At 57.4% G+C, this 22677-nt stretch overlaps 1 protein-coding gene across 1 annotated transcript; it reads left to right on the top strand.

Annotated features, from left to right (window-relative positions):
- Positions 1–182: 182 nt before the first annotated feature.
- Positions 183–22632, top strand: TEAD3 (TEA domain transcription factor 3). Its single transcript, XM_063098281.1, has 14 exons — positions 183–932; positions 1017–1389; positions 10590–10841; positions 12779–12843; positions 16675–16737; positions 17534–17545; positions 18296–18433; positions 18538–18587; positions 19159–19220; positions 19856–19989; positions 20150–20323; positions 20473–20613; positions 20689–20841; positions 21012–22632. Exons 1-14 carry the CDS (start codon positions 183–185, stop codon positions 21123–21125), a joined length of 2481 nt encoding a protein of 826 aa, XP_062954351.1. The 3' UTR covers positions 21126–22632.
- Positions 22633–22677: the final 45 nt, after the last annotated feature.

The raw sequence follows: 22677 nt of genomic DNA, 5'->3' as shown, positions 1-22677 counted from the left end.
CTCAGCGCCCACAGAGCCCGCCGGCGTGGGGGAGGGTTGCAGGGTCCCTTCACCAACCCCCCCACGGAAGTCTCCTCCCTTGTCGAGGACTGACCCCTCGCTGCCTCTCGGTGACCTCCGTCCGCTCCCCAGCCCGGCCGGGCCAAGGCAAGGGAGGAGCTCAGACGGCGGGTCCGACGGAGATGAAGAACATCTGGAGCGGGAGCCGCACATCTGGTCGCGGAGCTCGCCCGCGCCGCTTCACTCCCCTCCTCCCCGCGCCCAGTCACTTCCTGTCCGAGAGCAGTAGTCAGTGTTGTCTTAACCCCCTCGGAGACCGCACTGGGGCTGGAGCTGGGGCGGGCTCGCAGGAGGGGGCAGGTAAAGGGGCACAAGGGCCAGGTACCCACGGCCCCAATAAAGCCGCGTCCTTGGCCCAGCGGAGCTGTGGTTCCTCAGCGCGTGCGGAGAACGAGGCGGCGGGAGGGGTCCGGAGGGCGGGCTGGAGGCCTCCCCGCCGCCGCCCACCCCCGCCCCGGCTCCGGCCCCGGGCGCTCCCGCGTCCCCTCCCCCGCGCCCGTCGCGGGTCCTACCGAAACTCGGCGGGCACGCAGTGTCGAGACGCCCCCCGCAGGGGCCCCGGGGAGCCGGGCGGAGAGGGAGGTCCCGGAGGTCTGGGAAGAGGGAAAAAGGGAGAAATTCGAGAAACAAGCCACTCGGGGAGAACCAGACAAACCGGGTTCAGGCGGGGCGGGCGCAGCCGCCAGGGCGGAGCCGGGTCTGGGGCCACGGGGGTGGGGGGCGGGCTCGCGGGCTGGAGGGGGCGCCCCGCCGCGGCGGCTCGGGACCGGGGGAGTGCAGAGCGCCCCAAGGCCCGTGCGCTCCGGCTCCGCCGGGATCCTCGTGACGCGGCACCCAAGGCCCCCGGCACCGACGGGAGCCCTGCCCCCGAGGCAGGAGCTCCGCCCTCGGCCCCGCCCAGGCCGGAGCCCCAAATTCCGGCGGGGCGCTAGGGGTGGGTAAGGCCCGGCCTGCAGGCAGAGACCGGGGGCGTCGCACCGGCGGGCGAGGGGGACTCCAGGCGCGGGAAGGTCCCGAGGCCGCGGGTGGGCAGCCGAGCGCCGGCGGGGGGCGGCCCTGCGCGGCCCCGCCCCTCCCGGCCAGCGCCCGCCCCCCGCGCGCCCCGCCCCCTCCTTCCCGCAGCCCCCACCCCCAGCCCAGTTTCCTCAACACAAACTTTCCGTCCCGCTCGCTCCCTCCTCCGCGCCTGGCACCTCCCGCTCCAGCCCGGCTCATTCCGCACATTCCGGCCAGCCCCCTCCCCACGACCCCCCTTCCCCGGCCCCCCTCTCAGCTCCCTCGGGCCCGGCGGAGCGGCCCGGCCGGAGCGCCCCCCCGAGCTCGGACCAGGTAAGCCGGGCGGACGCCGGGAGGAGGCCCTGCCTGGGAGAGGTGGCTTGGTTGGTTGGTCGGTTCTGTATCGCGGGGAGGAGGCAACACTCGAGGGGGGCTGGGTCCCCGAGCTATTGTCCAGCCTGAGCTGGAGCCCCGGATCTGGGTGCCGGGAAGTTGAGAGGGAAGGGGGAGAAAAATCTCTCCGGGAAGCCCCGCCCCCCCACCCCCCCGCGGCCGGGACGAGTTGGTCGGGGGAGGTAGGACAGCCGGGAGATTGTGTCCCCCGTGCCATCGCCTGGGCCGCCGTCCACGCTTGGGGTGTCCGGGCGGGGATCTGGGGGCCGCACGGTTTGGAGGGCCTGCCCCGGAGAGGTCGTAACCGGGGCGCCCAGTCCCGGGCCCCGCCGCCCTTTGGACTCCCGGCCCTCGCTCTCCGGGAGCCCGCCCGGCCCCAGCTTCACGCAGGCCTCGGGCCCGGCCTCCCGACGCCCAGGCCGGTTCCTGCGCGGTGCCGGCGGCTGCGCTGGATTGTGGAGGGTGTCTGGGAGCAAAGCTGAGCGCCCGGGCGTGCGACCCCTGAGAGCCAGGGGCTCAAGTGGCCTCCAGTTCTGCCGCCTGCGCTCGGGTGGGAGTTCAGAGTTCCAGCTCTGAGTTCTGTGAGCCTGGCTTCGGAGGGGGCTGGATTTGGGGCCTTTTCTTTGCCACACATCCTCAGAGCCCTTGTTCAGACTTTAGAAGGTTTGAGGACCGCTGGTCCCCCCCCCTTCCCACCCTCGTCCCCTCCATTGTCTGTCATGCCCTTTATTCCTGCCTGGGGAGAGAAGATTGGGTCCCCCGTCTGGATTGGTTTCCAGCTAGGCCCTGGGGCAGTGTCATTGAGACCCCACTCTGTCACTTTACTGGAGAGGGGACTGATCTGGGGCTGAGATTCAGGGCAAGGGGGAAGAATGAGGCCTTGGGGGAGGGCTTCTCAGGGGGTGCTTCCTTGTATCTTTCCTCTCCAGGTAGGGGCAGAACCAGGTCAGGCCTGGACTTGTAGCCTAGGAGAACAGAGGATGGGGGTGGGGGCTGGACACAGCTCAGAGGGGCTGGTGCCCATGGCGCCTCTGTGTATCTGGTCTCCTGCGGCCTGGTTCTGTGTACACATGTTCCACCCCAGTGCTGGGGGCCAGGACATCTCCTTGGCCAGAAAGCTGGGGGCAGCCTGGGGCAAGGAGACAAAGACCTCCTTGGTTAGAGACTTGGGAGAATCGTGTCCCCTTCCCTTACAGACTCCAGTAGCCCCCTTCCCAAAATTCCTTCCATAGGGGTACCCCTCAAAGGGTGTGGTTCTCTAGTCTTCTGGGTCCCTGTTCACCCTGTGGTCAGGAGATGGACAGATGTATCTTACAGGACTATGTAGGCTCTCTAGTGAGGATGACTTCAGGGACCCTGGATGCCTCCTCCTTAGGGAGGGTCCAGGAGCCAGTAGGAGTCTCAACCTCTTGGGCCTTCCCCCACCCCCCTAGGGAGGAAACCATAATTAATGCTAAGTAGCTCATTGGGCTTGGGAATGGCTGAGTAGAATGGTCAGTGGTTGGCAGGAGAGAGCTGTGCATGTGTGCGTGTGCCTGTGCCTGTGCGTATGTGTGTGTGTGTGTACCTATACATCAGCGTCCTGAGCCCTGCTCCCACCCTCACCCTCAGGTTTGCAGATCCTGGTACATCCTCCCAGTTGAAGAAATATTAAAACCAGGAGGAGACATCGCAACAGAGGAGGTCAAGCAATTAGAGACTGGGTCCCAGCTGGGCATTTAACCAGCTATGTTATCTTGGCAGGCCCCTTTGGGCCTCAGTTTCCTGTCTGTAATAAATGACTTCTCAGGTTCCTTTTCTCTGAGCTCCTCCAGGAGTCTGTCTCCTTTCTGCCTTCCTTCTCTCATTATGAAAGCTGAATCTGGTGGGTTCTGGTGAGGTGGGTGGGTGATCAAGTGGGCCAAGGAAGAAGGCAAGGACGAACCAGGGAGTGACTAAGGAGCACCTAAACCAGATGAGTGTGGCTGAAAAGGCTGCAGGCAGCAGGTGTCAAGGGCAGGGAGGCCAGTGGAGTTGGTGGAACTTGCTCTCTGGAGTGGCAGTGGGGTCTGGCAGGGCTGGGTGGGATGGATGGCATGAATTTGGATGGCCTGCCCTTCTGCCCTTTGGACTCTGAGACCCCTCTGGGGGACTCCCTAGGGGCTCAGTATAGAAGCTGGCTGGCAGAGTCCACCTCCTGGCTCAGGAAGGGGAGAGGTATAGAGGGGTCAGCTCACAGAGGGGAGAGTGAGGAAGGGCGCTGTGGTGCCAGGCACAGGAGCTGGGAGCCACGAGGGATCTAAATGCTGCACCTTTCAGTGGAGGTGGCTAGGAGGTCGCAGCCTCTTTTCCATGAGGGCTGCAGAAGCTGTCGGGTCCGAAGGGTGGCCCTAGGGCCACGGCAGAGCTTCCCTGGTCATAGCTGGGGAGGTCAAAGGATCACACTCAGCCCTGTCCCCGTGGCCTTTCCCTGCTTCCCTGTTCTCCTGGTGTCGTGCCTTGCCCTGCTCCCCTGTTCTCCTGGTGTTGTGCCTTGCCCTGCTCCCCTGTTCTCCTGGTGTTGTGCCTTGCCCTGCTCCCCTGTTCTCCTGGTGTTGTGCCAGCAGAGGGCTGTCTGCAGGAGAGGCCGCTGCCCCTCCAGACAGGACATGGAGAGGAGAGGGGTCTGCCTGTCCACTGGGACTCACAGAAGGCTGAGAATTCCATCCCCCTGCAGATCCCCAAAGCCCCAGCCCTTGGGGTTTCCTAGAGTGCTGATTGTTTCCTGTACTCCTTGCCAGGCCCAAAAGGACAGGAAGTGATAGAGGGAAATGAGAGTGCGACTGTGTGTGGCGCTGGTGTGTGTGGGAGAGAGGCCGGGAGTGGGGCATTCTGTGTGGGTGAGGCTATGTGGGGCTGGATGCATGTGGGAGAGAACCCGGCTAGAAACGGATTGTGTGTGTGACTTTGTGACATTCATGTGTGTGAGAGCCACTGTGAAATTCTGTGTGACTGTTAGTACATGTCCGTGAGAGAAATCCTATGGGTATATGCTGCACAGGTATGTGGATAACTGCCTGGGTGACGTTCTCTGTGTGTGCGTGGGTATCAAACTGGACACGTCTGTGGAGGACACTGCTCGACCATCTGTGTGTGTTACTGTGATGACACAGGGTGTGATTCTGATGCTTGCTCACATGTGTGTGAGAGACAATGCGATTGTATGATGTGCCTGCATGTGTGGGGAGCAGAATGAGTGACATTCTTTGTGACATGATGCTGCGGTGTGACTACTTGTGACACTGTGTGTTGTGACATGGTATGCAGGATGGCCTCAGGTCTGTCTGTGTGTGACTGTATGTTACAACATGTACTGTATGAGTGAAACAATATGCCAACTCAGACAATCTGATGTGCGTGTGAGGGAGAAGCTGTGTGGCAGGGGCTGCACCCAACACGTGTGCTAAGAAGCTGAGTGAAGTACACTGAGCACGAGAAAGCAGCCTGTGTGTGAGAGAAACTGTGTGGGCTGTGACAGAGACTAGCTCTGTGGGCGGTCACTATCTGAGCGGTGGGGACTGGCAGGCCGTGTGGGTGACATCTTCAGGGGCTGTGCTAGCCGGTGTCGGACACTGCTTGGGACACTGCGTGGGATGTGTTTGGGGCCTAGGACCCTGATGCATGTGGCGTCTACATGGAAGACGGTGAAAAAGATACTTTTTAAAACAGAAAGAAGGAATGTAACTTAATGCCGTTCAATTGTATACTTAATAATGGTTAAAATGGTAAATTTTGTGTACATTTTACCACAATAAAATTTTTTTTTTTTAAAAAGCCAGAAAGGAGAGAGCTGCAGGTAACTGAATGTGCAGGGCAGTGGCTGTGACAAGATTGTGTGAGACAGAGAGGAAGGGCATGGAGGAGGCCTGTGTGATCACATTGTGACTCTCATGATGGTGGCAGCTCAGTGGGTGACAAGGGGCCTGATGCAGGGCCCGCTGACATATTGATTGAGAACTGAGAAACCCCCCAGCCTGGCCCCAATGGATACCTGGGATTCTTTCTCTGGGTCTGGGGCAAGATGAGGAGACAGGACAGTCTCAGAGAAGGGGTGAAGGGAGGCCTGGGAACTGGGCCCCTTTTCTCTATGGGACTCTCTACACTCCCACCCTACAGGGCTCCCTGCCCCAAGTAGTGGAGGAGGAGGGGAAGAGTCTTGATGCCCAAACTGGAAGCACATTAATAGGCCGGCAAGAAGAGAAGGGGCCCCCTCCCTCCCAGTGAGCTCTGCAAATTGCTTCCTCCTGTAAAAATTGAGACCCTGCTCTAGGGAGGAGGGTATTCTCTCCCAAGCCTGGCAGGGTGTGGCCACTTGGCACGGTCCCCCAGGGGGTCCTTGGGCTGGAGGTGGCAGAGGCAGACACCATCCCTACCCCTTCCCCAGCCCCAATCTGGTCTCAACCAGAGTGTAGCCATTTCTAGGGTGGGAGCCTGTGGCAGCTGGAGAACAGCTGGCCCGCTGTGGGGGCGGGTGAGGGAGGAGGGAGGAAAAAGCAGAGGGCTGGGGAGGCTCTCTTAGCCCTCCTCAGCTGCCCACCCCCTCCTCAACCCCCTGGCTGGTCAGCCCAGCCCGGGTGTGAGAGCAGGTTTGAGAGCAGGGGACTCAGAAGCTGCTGATCTCACTCATCTTCCCACACTTGGAGCGATGTTCTCAAATGAGGCACTCTGGGGGCTGGGGTCCCTGCAAGGATGGATAGCTGTGGTCACTGCTCAGTTTGTCCTCCCAGTGGGGCTGGTCAGGGGAAGGGGTAAGAGGGGGGTGCCTACCTGCCCCGACTTATTTTGCCTGTGCCCCCCACCAGGACAGTGGCTCTGGGGGAGCCCACGCTTTAGGCCTGTCCCTCCCTCCCCCTTGAAAGGGAGCTATAGGGCTGGGTGGTCTAAAGGCTGCAGGCCTATGGGGTGGGGGTCCAGGGCCTCTGCAGCAGCAGCTCTTGCCTCCATCCCTGGAGCTGTCTAGCCAGTTCTCCCAGCAGGTCTGGCCCCAGGGTGGGGAGTGGGCAGCAAGGTGCCCCTTATCCCCCAGGGCCCCCAAACCTGCTCACCCAGCCTCCTAGTCCTGTCTGTTCCACCACTCAGAGGCACCTTCTGACCCCAGAAGGCTGAGGGCCCTGGGAGAGGGGAAGCGGAGGTGGCTGGTCAAGCCGAAGGTGAAGTCTGAGTGAGCCCACCACGAGGACTGCAGCCTTAGTGGCGAGTTGCAGGTGGGACAAGGAAAAACAGGGCCCCTCTGCAGGGTGCAATGGGAGGTTGTCTCTGAGGAAGGGGAGGGTGGAGCCCCTAGGACAGGGGTGGGGATATCCTGGACATGGCCTCGTGTGGCTGACCCCAGCCCCCAGCAATGGTCTCCCTTGTCACTCCCTCCCTCTGGGTCTGCCTGGCCTCTGGGTCTCTCTGTCCTTGTCCCTGTCTTTCTCTTTCTCCTGGTCCCCTCCTAGCTTGCCCCTCCCCCACTGCCTATCATACCTGAGTTTACTGGCCTCTGCCCCCTCCTTGGCCCTGTACCCCACTCGGTTCTGTGTCTCCGTCTCTCTGGATCTCGGTCTCTGTCTCTGCCTTTTTGAGTCTTCGTTGGTTGTTATCACTCTTTCTGTTCTCCTCCGCTCCCTCCACCCCGCTTTCTCCATGTCCTCCTCCCCACCCCCAGGTCTGTCTGTCTGTCCGCAGCCCTGGCTCTCTCCAGCACTCCTGTTCTGTCTCTTTGCACCTCTCCTCCTCTGGGTCTCTCTCCCTGGCTCCCTCTCTAGCTCTCTTGTCTGACTCCCGCTGGGTTGGTCTTTTTGTCTCTCACTCTCTGAGACTCTCCTGTCTCTCGTGTCTGTTTTCTTTTCTGTTTCTCTGGGTCTGTCTCCCCCGCTCTTTACTCCTCCCCAGGCTCTCCCCACCCCCCACTGTCTCAGGCTCCAGCCTGCCTCTGTCTCCACTCCCCTGCCCTCACTTGGGTCTCTCTCCCCCTCCTACCCCTCTTGGTGGCACAGCCCAGCAAGGCAGAGGCTCTACACACCTGGGCGAGCCTCAACAGGCCCTCTCTGTACAGGGGGAGAGGAGACCCTGACTGGGCTGGGGCTGCCACCCCAGGGGGCTACCCCATGTCCCCAGTCAGCCCCTTCTAGATTTCTCACCCCTCCTCCAAGCCCGAGTCCCGCCTTTGCCTCAGTCCAGCCCACATCTGTCGAGGGAGCCCAGGAGCCTGGAGCCTCCTCTCTCACCAGCGCTGGGTCCCAGTAGTTTGGGATCTAGGGGGGTCGGTGCGTGCTGGTCTCTGTGCTCACCGTGAAGCGGTAACTCTCGGAGATCAGAACAGCCAGTGTTCACTCCTCACGCTGACTCCCTCCTACCCTCCTGAGTGACACTGGCAGACTGAGACCCCAGTTTGGCCCCTAGCCTGGGGCGGCCGCCTGCCTGCCATTGCCCAAGTGTGTGCCTCAGGTCGGAGGTACAAATCTTCTTATTTGGTTGTCGGCCAAAGAAGCCACACAGCATACCTGCACACGTGTGCTCCTGTGCATGGCTGTGTGTTGCAGGGGTGCCACCTGCGGGCCCCTGTGTTGGCACCTCTGCCCCCAGGAGTGTTCCTGGAAAGTGAGTCTTGCATGTACCTAGAAGCCAGCAGAAGGGATGGTGGTCCTGATTCTCTCCTTGACTCGTCCTTTGGGCTGCCCCCTAGGCTCCCCTCCCCCCACCAGCTGCCAGCGGTCTCAGCCAGGGGCCGCCCGCCCCACCCCCCCAGTCTGTCCCAGCTCCCAAGCGCACGGCTGTGTTCGCCATATTTGGCCACAGTGCTCCCGCGGGGGGCGGGGCGGGGCTGACATCACTCCAGAAGGGGGGGCCACAGCCTGGATGAGGGGAGGCGGGCAGACATTGGGGAGGCAGGAAAGTTGCTTTAAAAGTCTGGGGCTGCCAGGGCCCCCGCACCCCCCCCCCATGCGCTGGGCCTCTGCTGTTCTCAGGGAGGCCTTGGGAAAGAATCTGGGGAGAAATGGGTGGAGGACTCCATTGGGAGGGGTCCTAGCTCATTGTAGCCCCCTCTTCCTCCCCTCTGACAGCCCATGGCAGTGTCAGACTGTTACCTTGGGGGAGGCCCTGCATCCCAACTACTTCAACATGGGAGTTACTGGGTCCCCAGAGTACCCCGCTACACTAGCTGGCACACCCTCTTGCCCCCCCTTACATTTCTATTCCAAGAATTCTGCCTCAGAGGTTGAGGGGGCTGGGGATATAGATACAGTTTCCTGGGATGAGGGACAGGCTAGGGAAGGGGAGTCTGGCCCTTTTGATGAGTCAGGGATACAGCTTCCTCTCTCCCCGACTGCCCACTGTCCCTGGGAAATATGTTCCTGGTGGTCTTGGAAGCCTCACAGAAAGGGCTATACAGCAGTGTGGGGGTCCTTGAAGTTGTTCCAGCATCTTCAGCTGAGGGGGATCCCTTCGTCTGGGCCCTATTAGACATTTGCTGTGACAGCTGGGCCTCCTGTCCATCCACGTGATGGGTTTCTCAGCCTCCTCCCCTTGCCCCACTGAGCCAGATCACCTGGGTTCAGTACCCAGTTCTAGGACACACTTGCTGTGTGTTTGGGGGCAAGTTGTTTAACCCCTCTGTTCCTTGGATTCTTCATCTATAAAGTAAGACTAATAATAGTATTTGTCCCATAGGGTTATTGTGAGGATTAAATGAGTCAATGTGTATAAAACCCCAGAACAATGCATGGCATATGGCTCATGCCTTTATTAGCAGTAATACTAAGTTTAAACTTGATATCTATCTGACATTCAGGCCTCCTAGGCCATTCCCACCCTATTTCACTAGCGACCCCCTCAAACCTCCCCAAGCAAACAGGTGGCTCTGCAGGGAGAAGCCCACCTCCACCCATTCAGAGGACCTGGAATTCATGTTCCCCTCGCTGGCTTCTGCTGGGTCCCCCACCTTTCCACTCTGCCCTCCACTTTCCCTGCTGCCCAGAGCGAAGTGCCAGGATCTAGCCATCACAGCTCTAAGTCTCCCAGGACCCTGATATACATTGGGCATGCAGAGTCTTGGGTAGAAGGGGGTTTGGGGTGAGCCTTGGGCTCTGTGTGTTGGGGGGACAGCTGGGTGTGGTCTAAATTAATAACCCAGCCGGGCGAGTGCAGGGAACTAACTCACAGTTTACAGAGCCCTGGCCCATCCGCAATGTGGGCCAGGACAGGGGCGGGCGTGTGGGTGGTTTATGGGCTGCTGTGGGGCCAGGAGGTGCGGGAACAGGAAGTGGGATGGAGGAACAAGTGGGGTTGAGCAAGGCTGTTGGCCGGGCACCTTCTCAGCTGCTCCCTGGGTAGCCAGCGTTGCTCCCTCGCAGTTTCTGTGACAGTTCCTGTCCTGGGTTTAGGTTCCTTGGCAGGGTTCTCCCTAGTTATCTATTTGGGGAAGGTGAAGTCGTGCCCTTCCTGGGTCAGGGACCCTCCTCATCCCACAAGGGGTCCTCAGCAGGGTTGCATTGGTGCTGGGTGAGAACGAGGGTGAGGGTCCCTGCTTGACAGTCAACAGGGAGGAGGAGCTGACAGAGGGAGAGCCAGAGAGCCCTTCTGAGAGCCACAGAAGCACTTGGCCCTGCCCCTCTGTTCCTCCTCTTTGCTCATCATGATGCTTTTGGCAGCTGTGTGACCTTGTGAGCCTCAGTTTTCCTTGTCTGAACAATGGGCATCACTCCTTGCCTTCCTTGCCTTCCTTGTTTTGTAAGGATTGAATGCATATGAAAGGCTTTTTCCCCACAAAAGTGCTTTGTAGGTGTAAGGCATAATTGTTGTTAATGTACTGATCACCACCAGTACTATTTATTGAGTGTTATGAGCCAAGCATTGTATTTGGTACTTCATAATGATCTCATTTAAATTGTAACCCTCACAACCTCAAGGAGACCCTTCCCTTGGTTTACAGGACTGAGGCTCAGAGAGGTGGAGTAGATCATCCAAGGTCACACAGCTCTGAATAAGTATAACCTCTGGTTACCTCCATCTCACCCTGTAGCACCTGTTCCTGGGGTGGAGATGCGGGCAGAGGTCCAGAGCCAGTAGCGGTGGTTGGGGGAGATGATTGCTGTGGTCAGGGAGAACCCCAGCCCTAACTCCTCTGCGTCTGTCCCCAGGCTCAGGCTGCCCAGTGGGCTCAGGCCCAGAGCCCAGAGCAACCAGCACAATAGCGTCCAACAGCTGGAACGCCAGCAGCAGCCCCGGGGAGGCCCGGGAGGATGGGCCCGAGAGCCTGGACAAGGGGCTGGACAACGATGCGGAGGGCGTGTGGAGCCCGGACATCGAGCAGAGCTTCCAGGAGGCCCTGGCCATCTACCCACCCTGCGGCCGGCGCAAGATCATCCTGTCAGACGAGGGCAAGATGTACGGTGCGTGTGGGGAGGTGCAGGGACACTGGCCCGGATGCCCCGTCCCTCCTCCTGCTCTCTACCCCCTCACCCAACCGGTTTGGTGAAGTGCTGAGGCTGCCGCTGCTGCGGCCAGTGGGCGAGTCTGGGCGCGCTGGCCTGTGTGTCTGGATCCTCCTCTAGTGCTGCCTCCTCACAAACAAGCCAGGCTTGCCCCCGCTACGAGCTACAAGTGAGCACAGCCCACACCTCACGCCCCCACCTGTTCCTCCTTCCCTCCCTTCTACTGGCCTGGAGGTTTCGGGGTGACTCGGTGGGCCCAGAAAACTGGATCAGTCCAGTCTGCTCCAGGCAAAGCCTGGAGAAGGTCCCTCCCCTGGGAGCCTGAGGTGAGGACTGTGGGGAGGGTCCCAGCACAGTTCTCTCCAGTATATGGGGGGGAGAGAGCTGCGGGCACGCAGGGCCTTGTCCATTCCCCATCACCTTCAGTCTCCACTGTTTTCATGGCCCCTCTCCCTGCCATTTTGCCCACCTCTAGAATGGAGTGTCCCCCTCTTGTCCAGCCCCAAGAAGGCTCTCCCAGAGCTGCATTTTTAGGGTAACTCTCCCCTTCTGGACCTGATTTCTTGCCAGTGGCCCCCAAGCCTCCCTAGCAGCCTATGGTTGAGTGAGGCAGGGCCTTGGCCTTTCCCCTCCCAGCACCCAGGACTGTGGTGGATGCAGGAAGTGGTAGGCCACCCTGTGTCCCTCAGGCCCACCCCTTTGCCATGCCCACCCTTAGCACCAGAGCCCTCCTCTTGGGGCAGGCAGATGTTCCAGTGCCCTCTATAGGGCAGGGGCCCCTGCCCGCACTACCTCCCAGATGGCTGGGGCAGCCCCACAGGGTATTTTTAGACAGGGCGGAGGGAGTGGGGTGGAGAGGGGCCGGCGGAAGGGAGGAGCAGTGGGGCTGGTTCTGTCATGGGAAAGGAATTTGGAGAATGTGGCCATTCTGGGGAGGACATGGGGTTGGGGGGCAGAGGGCCTGGGTTTGGGGGGTAGAGGTCTACACCCTGAGGAAGCTGACATACGATCAGCCATGTGTCCCAAGTATCCCCCTTGCAGGGCCAAGTCCCCAGTCATTAGCCAACCTCTGGGCCCTCAGAGGGTTCATGGTGCTGAGCAGAGACCCCCACCCCTCACCCCAAGGCGGATAGGCAGCTGGGTTCTCATGGGAGAAGAAAGACAGTGGTAACCAGTGACTTGGGGATGACAGGCACAAGAACATGCTCAGTGACACATCTTGACACAGTCTGTCCGTGTAGAAGGCATGTTGGAGGCAGTCTGGTCCCTCCTTCCTTCCAGTCCTTCCTGGCTTCCATCACCAGAGAAGGAAAGGGACTTGTCCAGGGTCTTGCTCCATGGCAAGGACAGAACCAGGACAGGACTCTTTCAGACATGCATGGGGACATGTGCTGAGATGCCTACCACCCGGGGCAGGGCTCAGTCACACACATGGGCAAACACCCCGCATGCAGGTACACACACTCAGAGCTTTGGAGCTGTGACACAGGAACACTACTGGGGGCTGGGAGTGACAGGGGCACCGTGCCGGGACAGGCCCGCTGTCCTGCTGACCTGTGCCACACCTGCCCCTGTCTGTCTGCAGAGAGCCTGTACGCCACCTGGTGTTCCGCCTCTCCTTCCTCCTGCTCTGCAACACCCCCCCTCCACTCCGTCCCCTAATGAGCAGTCCCCCTAGGTCCTGGAGGTGGTGGGGGGAGCACCTGGGACTCCCTGGCCACCTTTGCCTGTCTTGCTTGTGCAGCTTGGGGGTTCCTGGAGTGAAGAGAGTGGGAGGGAGCAGAAGAGCAGTGTTTGGGGGAGGGTCCTGGTGTGGTTTCCCTGGGGGCAGGGAGTCTCTGGCCTCCAGCTCCACTGTTTGCCCACTCCTCATTTTTTCTCTCACTCCAATCTAGGTCGCAATGAATTGATCGCACGCTACATTAAACTGAGGACAGGGAAGACTCGGACAAGAAAACAGGTAGAGAAATGATTTATGCTGTGGCCCCTATGCCCACACCCTCTCTTAGCTGCCCCGTTCAGCCCTCGTCCCCACCGTCCGCAGCCTGTCTGTCCTTCCCACCTTTTGGAGCTGCCCTTGCCCAGCCCGCCACCTCTTCATAGCACCCAGCCTCCTTCCCCTGGGCAACTTCACACGCTCTCCCAAGCAGCTCCATTCCATCTTCCCACTTCTCTTGGAGGGATGGCAGCACTGTCCTCTCTGACCACCTGCCATCCTGCCTGAGTGGCCCACTAACCGTCAGTGAGACAGATTGTTAGATGGACATAGTGGTGCAGGTGGCATGGCTGGGACAGGGGTGTGTGCGGAGCACTGTAGGACAAGCATCTAACCCCAGCCGTGCAGGGGGAGGGAGGAGAGAGGACCGGGAAGCCTACCTGGAAGAGGTGACACTCAGGATGCATTTTTAAGAAGGAATGGGAGTTAGGCAGAGAAAAGGGAAAGAATCCTCCCTTTCAGGCTGAGGAAGTTGGATATAAAAATAATAATCATCATGAACCTATATAGATATTACTTTATATTAATTTATTTAATGCTCTCAACAACTTTATAAGGTAGTTTCAGTAATTACCTCCATTTTACAGATGAGGAAACTGAAGTATGGGGAAGTTAAGTAATTTCCTCAAGGTCACTGGGCTGGTAGGTGGTGGATCCAGGATTCAATCCACTGGCAGGAAAGAGCCGTCCATGCAGTGGAGGGCGAGTGGGAAGAGTGCAGGGAGGCCAGCGGTTCAGCTGGAGGTGTGGGGCAGCTTCACCCAGGGGCAGCAGGGGGCCCTAGAGGGGTCTAGAGCAGGTGGTGGTGGTGGGTGGCAGCAGTGGAGGGAAGTTGGCCCTGAGCAGCCAGGGTAATGGATTAGAGAGGCCCAGGCAGAGACAGGGAGACCAGCCAGGAGGTGAGTGCAGAGACCTGGATTAGCAATGCAGGTGCCTAGGCCAGAGTAGCTGTGGGGGGAGTGGAGAAAAATGATGAGTTAAGAGAGAATTGGTAGCTTCCTGTCCAGGGAAGGAGGCAGTGTGGTGACAGGAAACCTGAAGGGGAGGAGGTTGGGGTAAGTTGCATTTGGGGTGCCTGGGAGAGAGGCCAGGCTGGAGGCAGGTACCTGGTTGTGTGGAGGCCAGCTCTGACCCTCAGCCCTCCTGACCTCGCTGTTTGTGTGGGATTGGGACCACACACCTACCTCCCCAGATACCTGTTTATGCATATGGCAAGCCTGACCTGTCCCAACCCGCTGTCTCAAAGGAAGGTTCCAAGTCCCCGCTCCCAGAGTAGGAGTGGAAATAATCCCTCATTTGTTCAAGCATCTGTTAACCATCCTCCCTGGGCCCAGCTCATGTTGCAAAGCATTTACTCATTTAACAAATTATTGAGCTACGACTGTGTTCTAGGCACCAAGGCACCAAGGATATAGTAGAGAATTGCGTAGACAAGGACCCAGTTCCTTCAAGCCTGGGGCTTCAGGAGGAATAGTGTCCGATGTTTAAGAACAGGGACTCAGAGGTCAGACCGCTGGGTTCAAGTACCTGCACTACTACCTGGTTGCGTGTTTCTCCTCCCAGCCTCAGTTCCTCTGCCATTAAATTAGTTAATATGTGAAGACACCTAGAACAGAGTAAGTGCTGTATAAGAATTTGCTGCTGCTGCTGTTATTATTATTACTGTCATGATTATAAAGAGAAAGCTGTCCTGAGCTCAGAAGGCAACTCTCTCAGCGAGTCATACTTCACCCAAAGGATGTGTTCATAGGAACCTGTCAGAACAGGAAGGGGCCGAGGGATCATGAAGCTCAGTCACTTTGAACTGAGGCCCAGGGTGGATGGCAGAGGTTGGGGCACACACGCAGGCTCTTAATTCTGGGTCCAGCATTGTACCTGTTCCTATATAGGCATCCTGGGCAATGAGGTTTTCCAAACCAGATGTTGGCAAGCTCAGAATTTAAAAACCGCTGATCTTAATCATTTTGCAGGAGTGAGACTCCCTCTATATTCTTTCTTAGAACTCTGGGTTTTTATATCTATTGTCCCATTAAAAGAAGACCTGTGCTTTGGATCTATCCATCAGGAATAGTATTAGTACCTACTTCATAGTGTTGCTGTAAGGATCAAACAACTCAGTATGTGTGACGTGCTGAGAACAATACAAGGGTACTTCAGAAAGTACACAGAAAGGTTTGTATTATCTTTTAATTCTATTTTTCTGTGGAATTTTTGAAGTACTCTCCTAGTACTTGTGTTCTGTAAATGTCAATTACAGTCACGGCATGAAGTAATTTTGTCGCACCTGAGTCTGGTTCCTGTGGGCAGTGAGGTCTTCCCAGGTAGGTCCTGACCAAGTAGCAACAGTGGCTGCCAGGCATCACATACATAGTAACTTTCACGCTGTGATTAGAAAGGAAAAGAAACTTTTTCTGTGGAGATAAAAACAACTTGCAAAGAAAGCCAACAGCAATTGCTGATACTCAAAGTGTAAAGCTGTCCAGAGGATCCATGCATTTCCTGGTGTTACTTGGGGGAGACAGTGGCACATGGGTTCTCTAAGGCTCAGCGTTGGGTCCTTGACAATGTCAAGGGCCTGTTGTGCAAGCTGGCGCACAAGCCCAGGGAGTACACATTAAGACCGTGATTAGCTCAGGTTTGTCAATGGAGACTTCAGGGAGGAGGTTGTTGGAGAAGAAATGCAATTAAGAGAACCTACTGTGTAGGGCTGAGCCCGTGGCGCACTCGGTAGCGTGCTGCGCTAGCAGCGCGGCGACGCTCCCGCCGCGGGTTCGGATCCTATATAAAAATGACCGGTGAACTCCCTGGCTGAGCTCCGGTCACGAAAAAAAAAAAAAAAAAAAAAAAAGAGCACCTACTGTGTACATGTATATACTTGCATACATTAACCCAAGGAGAAAGAAAGTGTGTTGGGGGGAAGAAGCTGCCAGGGCAAAGCAGGAGTAGGACCAGGTCTGGTTTTATAGGCTGGGGTTGTTATTGGGGTTGATAGGAAGACGTAGGCAGTGGTACAGAGGGAGATATTTGGTAGAGGATGTGACCGTGGTATGCAATGTAATGGCCAGCAGGAACATTATGGCTATCGCTAGCCTCTGTGGTGCCAATTACAAAAAGGTGTCTCTTATGAGGATAGCAGTAAGGAAAAGTCTCTCCTTTTTGAGCAGGACAAAAAACACCCTTCCTCTGGGTTAGGTGCAGCCTTGTACCAGGGCACAGAGCTTGGCCAGCAAAAGTTGGGCCGGATTTCAGCTCTTACTGTTGTCCTCTGGGCCAGGTACTCTTGGGCAGTGAACAACCTACACAACCGTACATGGTGGCCGTGGAAGCCACTGTAGGCTCTTGATCAAAACAAGGCCCAAAAGAGCAAAATTGGCAGTACTAAGAGGTGTCTGCCTATAGGGGCCTAAAGTTCCCCCCATGTTACATTGGACCCCAGAGATGAGGGCTGGGATGCTCCTTGCCCATGGCCACCCTGTGGCTATGCCTCCTCACTGTCTGTGTTTTCCTCTTTGGCGGGGCGCGGGGCGGCCCCTAGGTGTCCAGCCACATACAGGTTCTAGCTCGGAAGAAGGTGCGGGAGTACCAGGTTGGCATCAAGGTATGTTGGGGGTCTGACTGGGGCCTCCAGCCCCCGGCCCCTTACCCACAGCGCCTCCACCGCTATCTGCACAGCTCAGGCCTCTGCCTTAGCCAACCCTCCAGCCTCACTGTGCCTCTTTTCTGGCTGAAGCTCTGTTCTTGCCTATCCTTCTCTTTCTGTTCTTTCTCTATCTCTCTCTCTCTCTCTCTCTACAGGTTTCTAGCCACTTGCAGGTTCTAGCCAGGCGGAAATCTCGGGAGATTCAGTCCAAGCTGAAGGTATGGGGCCCCCTGCCACTTGGCCTGGTCCTGCCCAGCACCCTTCTGGGCCCAGGCCTGTTGCTACTCTCTGACCCCAGCTGGGGCAGGGAGGGGACTGAGAAGCTGTGAGGAGGTTTCATACCAAAGGACATGGCAGGCTACATAGGGCCACAGACCCTGGAGACCAAGTTGGAGCCCAAGAGGAGAGCCAGCCCTACAGTGAGGGAGAGGGAGACTGTCTGGGGGCCACTAAGGCCCACCTTTCTTCTTCTCCATTTTCCTTTTTCTACTTCTTCCTAACTGCTGCTTGCTAATTGCATGGGGACCTGAGGTGGGCAGGGAGGAGGATATTGGCTGGCAGGGCAGTAGAGGTGGCCATGGCAATTCCTTGCAGTCCTGGCTGCTCGGCAGCTGAGGATCTCAGAGCCTGAGGGTCTGGGGTTCATGACATGGGCCTTTGGCAGAGCCCCATGTTGGCTATGTGCCCTTCTCCCTGCCCACAGCTGCCCAGTAGACTGGGTCTCCCACCCCCGGCCCCCCAACCCCCCATGCCTGCAGTGCAGTTCCAGAGGACTCAGACAGACCCAGGGGCACCAGCTTGTTGCTCCTTCATCCTGTCCTCTGCAGGGCACCCCTGGCTGCAAGCACTCCTGGTGGGGGGGAGGGGGGTGTCTGCAGCTGCCTCTAAGCTTCCTTGGGCTGCTTGGCTGGAAAGGAGCTGAAAGCCAGGTGGGCACTGGGAGGAGATAGGTGAAAAGAAAAACATAGCCCTTGTTCACGTCTCTTCTAATCCATCCTCCTCTCTCCTTCACAGGCCATGAACCTGGTAAGTAACACTACCCCTCCTCTGGTAATATGGGGATAAGGGGAAAGGGTCTTAGAGAGCAACTAGCAGAGGATTTTCAAATTATGGAATGTGAAATCAGTTTAATAGGTTTGCAAGTAGCACTTTTTTAAAAAAATGAAATATAGGGGCTGGCTGGTTAGCTTACTTGGTGTAGAGCATGGTGCTGATGACGCCAAGGTCAAGGGTTCAGATCTCCTTACCAGCCAGCTGCCGGAAAAAAAAAAAGAAAGAAAGAAATACAGTGGTTCTGAAACTTTACTGTGCATTAGGATGACCCTGATGGCTTTTTGAAACAAATTTCTGTGCCTCACCCTCAGAGTTTCTGATTCAGTAGGTGTGGGCTGGGGCCTGAAAATTTACATTTCTAATGTGCTCACAGGTGATGCTGGTGCTGTTGGTCCATGGACTATACTTTGAGAACCACTGATGAAATAGAATATGAAATATGAGAGTGTATGACACACAGCAAAGGGAAATATTTTGATATATACTGGGTTATGGAATAAAATTATTTCTTACTGTGGATTGTGGTCAGAGGGGTGATGTACACTTATGAGACTGAGGCCCAGAGAGGGGTAGGGACTCCCCTGAGACTACACAGCACAGCTGGGGCTGGAATTCAGACCCAGACACCCAGACCCCTGGAGGGCCTAGAAGGGCGCCCCTGAGGCAAACCCTCCTCCTAGTCCCTGGCCTGGCCCAGGCCTCACGTGGCCCTTCCCTCCTCAGGACCAGGTCTCCAAAGACAAAGCCCTCCAGAGCATGGCATCCATGTCCTCTGCCCAGATTGTCTCCGCCAGTGTCCTGCAGAACAAGTTCAGCCCACCCTCCCCTCTGCCCCAGGCCGTCTTCTCCACTTCCTCACGGGTACAAGGGTTCTGGGAGGTGGGGCTGGGGTGGGGTTATGTCTTAAAGAATGGGCTTTAGTGGGGTTCAGGGACACTTAGGGGCCCCTTGTCCTGTCTCTGCAGTTCTGGAGCAGCCCCCCTCTCCTGGGACAGCAGCCTGGCCCCTCTCAGGAGTGAGTATTGTGGCTTCCCACACCCTCGTCTTTCTCCTGGCAGCCACGCTAGGTGTCCCCTCCCATCTGGGTTCCAGCAACAGCTGAGCAAAGTTTAATGCAGAAGTGGAGGACGGAGAGCAGCCGCGAGAGAACAGATGCCTCTGTCTGTCCATTCGTGTATTTGTTCATTCATCAACCCATTTATCCCCTCATCATCCATCCCCTCATTTATTTTTCACGTGGTTCATCTGAGTCAGTCTCTGTTAACAAGTCAGGTAGTCGAGTACACTTGGTTTCTTCAATTCCGAGACACACCCTCAGTTAATGAACAGCTTTCCGGGGTGGGGGTGGGGTGGGTGAGGCTGCAACGCTACATTAAACATGCACATCAATTGTGAGATGCAGCAGTGTTTCATAAAATGTAAAATGTGAAGAAAACAAAAAGCTTGTGAGTTAGCATGTCAGCATGTGTTTACGGGCCTCTGCAGAAAGGCTGGGTGGCTTCCTGTGGGGTCTTAGATGAGGGGCTGGGCCAGGTGGCAGGTGGGGAAGGGGAGACCCTCTAACCAGGCTGTACTCCTTCCTGCAGTATCAAACCCTTTGCACAGCCAGCCTACCCCATCCAGCCGCCCCTGCCACCGACGCTCAGCAGTAAGTTCCCCACACCAGGCTGCTGCCACCACCTCTCTGTCCCTTGGCCTCTACACCTCTTCTTAGGAGAGCTGGGGCCCAATTGTGTGCACATGCATGCGTATGTGTGTGTTCATCCTGGGAGGGTGGGGTGGGTGACATCTATAGGGGATTGGTACAGGCCAGGAATGATCCCTTTACCTTGTACAATGTTGCTTTCAGAACTCTAGCACAAACCCTTATAGCCAATACAGGGCTACAAGTACACACCACCAAAGTTATTACATTTATATGTATCTCTGTGGATAGAAAACTCCCAGTGAGGAAATACACCAGCATCTTTACAGGTCTTTTTTTCTCTCTAGATGGTGGGTGTACTGATACTGGATAACTGTTCTTTTCTTTTTACTTCACTGTTCTCTGTTTAAACACACACTGATAGTAACACAGAGGAAATGTCCCTGATATGTACTGTTAGGGCCACCGTGTATGGTTTTGCGGGTTTGCACTGTACAAGGAGTCAAAATCCAAGCCACATTCCTACCCAAATGGGGCGCCGTTTTCTAATTTGCACAGAGGCTCTGTGCAGCTGGGGCAGCTTTGTGTGCAGCCATGTGCATGTGCCTGTGCAGATAAGGCTCCTCTTGCCCTCTCAGGTTACGAGCCCTTGGCCCCACTCCCCCCAGCTGCTGCCTCTGTGCCCGTGTGGCAGGACCGCACCATTGCCTCCTCCCGGCTGCGGCTCCTCGAGTATTCAGCCTTCATGGAAGTGCAGCGAGACCCTGACACGGTAACGTGGTGGGAGTGGGGGATGGCTGGCCAAGTGATGTAGGGCCACAGCTTGGGGTCATGGGGCTGGGGGTCAGGCCTGTCCAGGAAGACACAGGGCAGCTCCATTCAGGCCTGCGTGCTCCAATGCTCTCCTGACCCTGTCTGGGCCCTCCCCACAGTACAGCAAACACCTGTTTGTGCATATCGGCCAGACGAACCCTGCCTTCTCAGACCCACCCCTGGAGGCAGTTGATGTGCGCCAGATCTACGACAAGTTCCCCGAGAAGAAGGGTGGGCTGAAGGAGCTCTATGAGAAGGGGCCCCCTAATGCCTTCTTCCTCGTCAAGTTCTGGGTGAGCCATCCTGCTCCCTCTCTGCTCCAGGCCCCTTTCCCCACTCAGATGTACAACACCCAGGCCCACCGCCCTGACCACTGACCCTGCTCTTTCTCCCTCTGACCTCTGTCAGCATCTGACACCCCTCATTCCCACCCCACCCCTAGGCCGACCTCAACAGCACCATCCAGGAGGGCCCTGGAGCCTTCTATGGGGTCAGCTCCCAGTACAGCTCTGCTGATAGCATGACCATCAGTGTCTCCACCAAGGTGTGCTCCTTTGGCAAGCAGGTGGTGGAGAAGGTGGAGGTGAGTGGGGTCCCGGGTGGCATGGTGGGGCGGGAGCAGGCAGGCCAAGTGATTCTTCCTCACGGCTGTCCACAGACCGAGTATGCCAGGCTGGAGAACGGGCGCTTCGTGTACCGCATTCACCGCTCACCCATGTGCGAGTACATGATCAACTTCATCCACAAGCTGAAACACCTGCCCGAGAAGTACATGATGAACAGTGTCCTGGAGAACTTCACCATCCTGCAGGTGTGGGGGCAGCAGGGGTGGGGGTGGGGTCCTGGGAAGACCAGAGTGGGGTACCAGACCGGTCATTCTGTTGAGAGGAGACTGAGACCCTGAAGGAAGAGTCTGCTCAGTCCCCTGCCCCTGTGGCCCTGTTCTTCCTGACCTCCTGAATCTTCCTACCTGCTCCCCAGGTGGTCACGAGCCGGGACTCCCAGGAGACCCTGCTTGTCATTGCTTTTGTCTTCGAAGTCTCCACCAGTGAGCATGGGGCCCAGCACCATGTCTACAAACTCGTCAAAGACTAGGGTGCCTCTGCCCCCCAACAAGGATGCAGTACAAGCATCTTTTCCACACACCTGCCTGGCACCCCCGGGGGGTCCAGGACTGAGGACTCTTCCACCTGCCAGGCCTCAGGCCCAGGACCCAGGAGGCCTCCCACCTACCCCCAGCACACACTCCCTGCCACTGTTCTGCGCTTTAATTGTGGGAGAAGAGAGGAGGGCCCAGCGGAGGGGCAGCCTGCCCAGGGTGCTGACCCACCATTACTCAGCTCTGCCCAGCCTCGAGTGACCTCAGAGAGGTGGGGATGGAGGACACCTTTGGGCTGTGGCATGTGTGGCCACTGGCCCCCAGGGGAGAGTAATGGGCAGGTGATGGTAGAACGGAGGCCAAGGGAGTTGGTGTGCAGAGGCCCCAGGAAAGGAGGATGTTGAGTTGGGGTTGGGTATAGAAGAGAGGGGCCCACACTTCTTTGCACCTTGTGTGCCAGGCTTGGTGCCAGGCCCCTGGCATGGCTTGTGCCATCCTCAGACCCTGCAAAACAAGCATGTTTCAGACGAGGTGCTGAGATTGAGAAGTTGAGGGACCCACGGGAGGGGTGGGCAGAGCTGGGGTTCTCTTCCGGGGCTGCCTGTTCCCAGAGCCCAGGTTTACACTACCTCCCTGGAACGGGCGCAGGGAGAGGGTCTGCACTGTGACTGAGGAGTAGAGCCTCCTTGGGGGCAGCTGGGTCGGGGGCCTGGACAGAGTGCCTCCTCCAGGAGTCTCCCCTCACAGGGGAGCAGCTTTTCTGCCCAGGCAGGAAGAGGGAAGTATAGCAGCTACTAGGAACCTGTTGGGCACCCTCTATCAGCCCACAAGCCAGCCACGTGCCCCAGTAACCTCCAAGCTGCCCTGGTCCAGATCGGGAGCCTGAGCCCCGCAGCACCCTGCAGGGGCAGACCCAGGCTCAGGAACCAGATCAGATTGAGGGCCAGGTAGAGGAAGTCCTAGCCTCTGGGCAGACCAGGGTCCTGCAGAGAAGGGGCGGCAGAAGGCTTTGATGGTTTCTCTTGCCCAGACTAGGGGTTGCTAAACCCTTGGTGGGCACAGCTCCCTTATGTTCTTCCCCACCTCAGCCTCCCTGCCCTGGAGCAGCAGCTCCTCAGACCCAGTTCTCAAGCCCTAGGCCCCTGAGAGCCGGCTTGGCCTGACCAGCAGCCACCTCTGGGTATTTATGACTTTCATATGAAGTACTGTGCCCCTTTCCCTTCCTTACCTCCTACCCTGCCCGAGCTTCCTGAAGGTCCTCACAGTTTGCATACTGCTCAGGCCACCTCCAAACCCCACCTAGGTTTTATAATGTATATTATATATATATTTTTGTGTATTTTTTAAATTCAGCTGTGATAGGCTATATTATAAATGCGGCTCGGGGCTGGGGCAGGGGCCCTTAAGGCCTGGCTCCTGCTCAAAAAAACAAAACAAAAATTAAAGTTATTTGTGGGTCAGTTTTGTGACCGGTTGTCTGCCAGACCTTTGGGTTGGAACAGCTTCATTGCATGCTCTCCTAGGTCCTGTTTGTCATACCTTCGCCCC

The sequence above is a fragment of the Cynocephalus volans genome, chromosome 5 (genome assembly GCF_027409185.1).
Source record: "Cynocephalus volans isolate mCynVol1 chromosome 5, mCynVol1.pri, whole genome shotgun sequence".
NCBI lineage: Eukaryota > Metazoa > Chordata > Mammalia > Dermoptera > Cynocephalidae > Cynocephalus > Cynocephalus volans.
The sequence above is the reverse complement of the archived record's forward strand: the minus strand, read 5'-3'. Positions and strand labels throughout refer to the sequence as shown.

Bases quoted from the DNA above. Each gene is read 5' to 3' on its own strand.
- TEAD3 (XM_063098281.1), top strand. From the start codon at position 183: ATGAAGAACATCTGGAGCGGGAGCCGCACATCTGGTCGCGGAGCTCGC. The intron at 10,842-12,778 runs GTGCGTGTGGGG...ACTCCAATCTAG, and splicing joins AGACGAGGGCAAGATGTACG to GTCGCAATGAATTGATCGCA. The intron at 18,434-18,537 runs GTACAAGGGTTC...CTGTCTCTGCAG, and splicing joins TCTTCTCCACTTCCTCACGG to TTCTGGAGCAGCCCCCCTCT.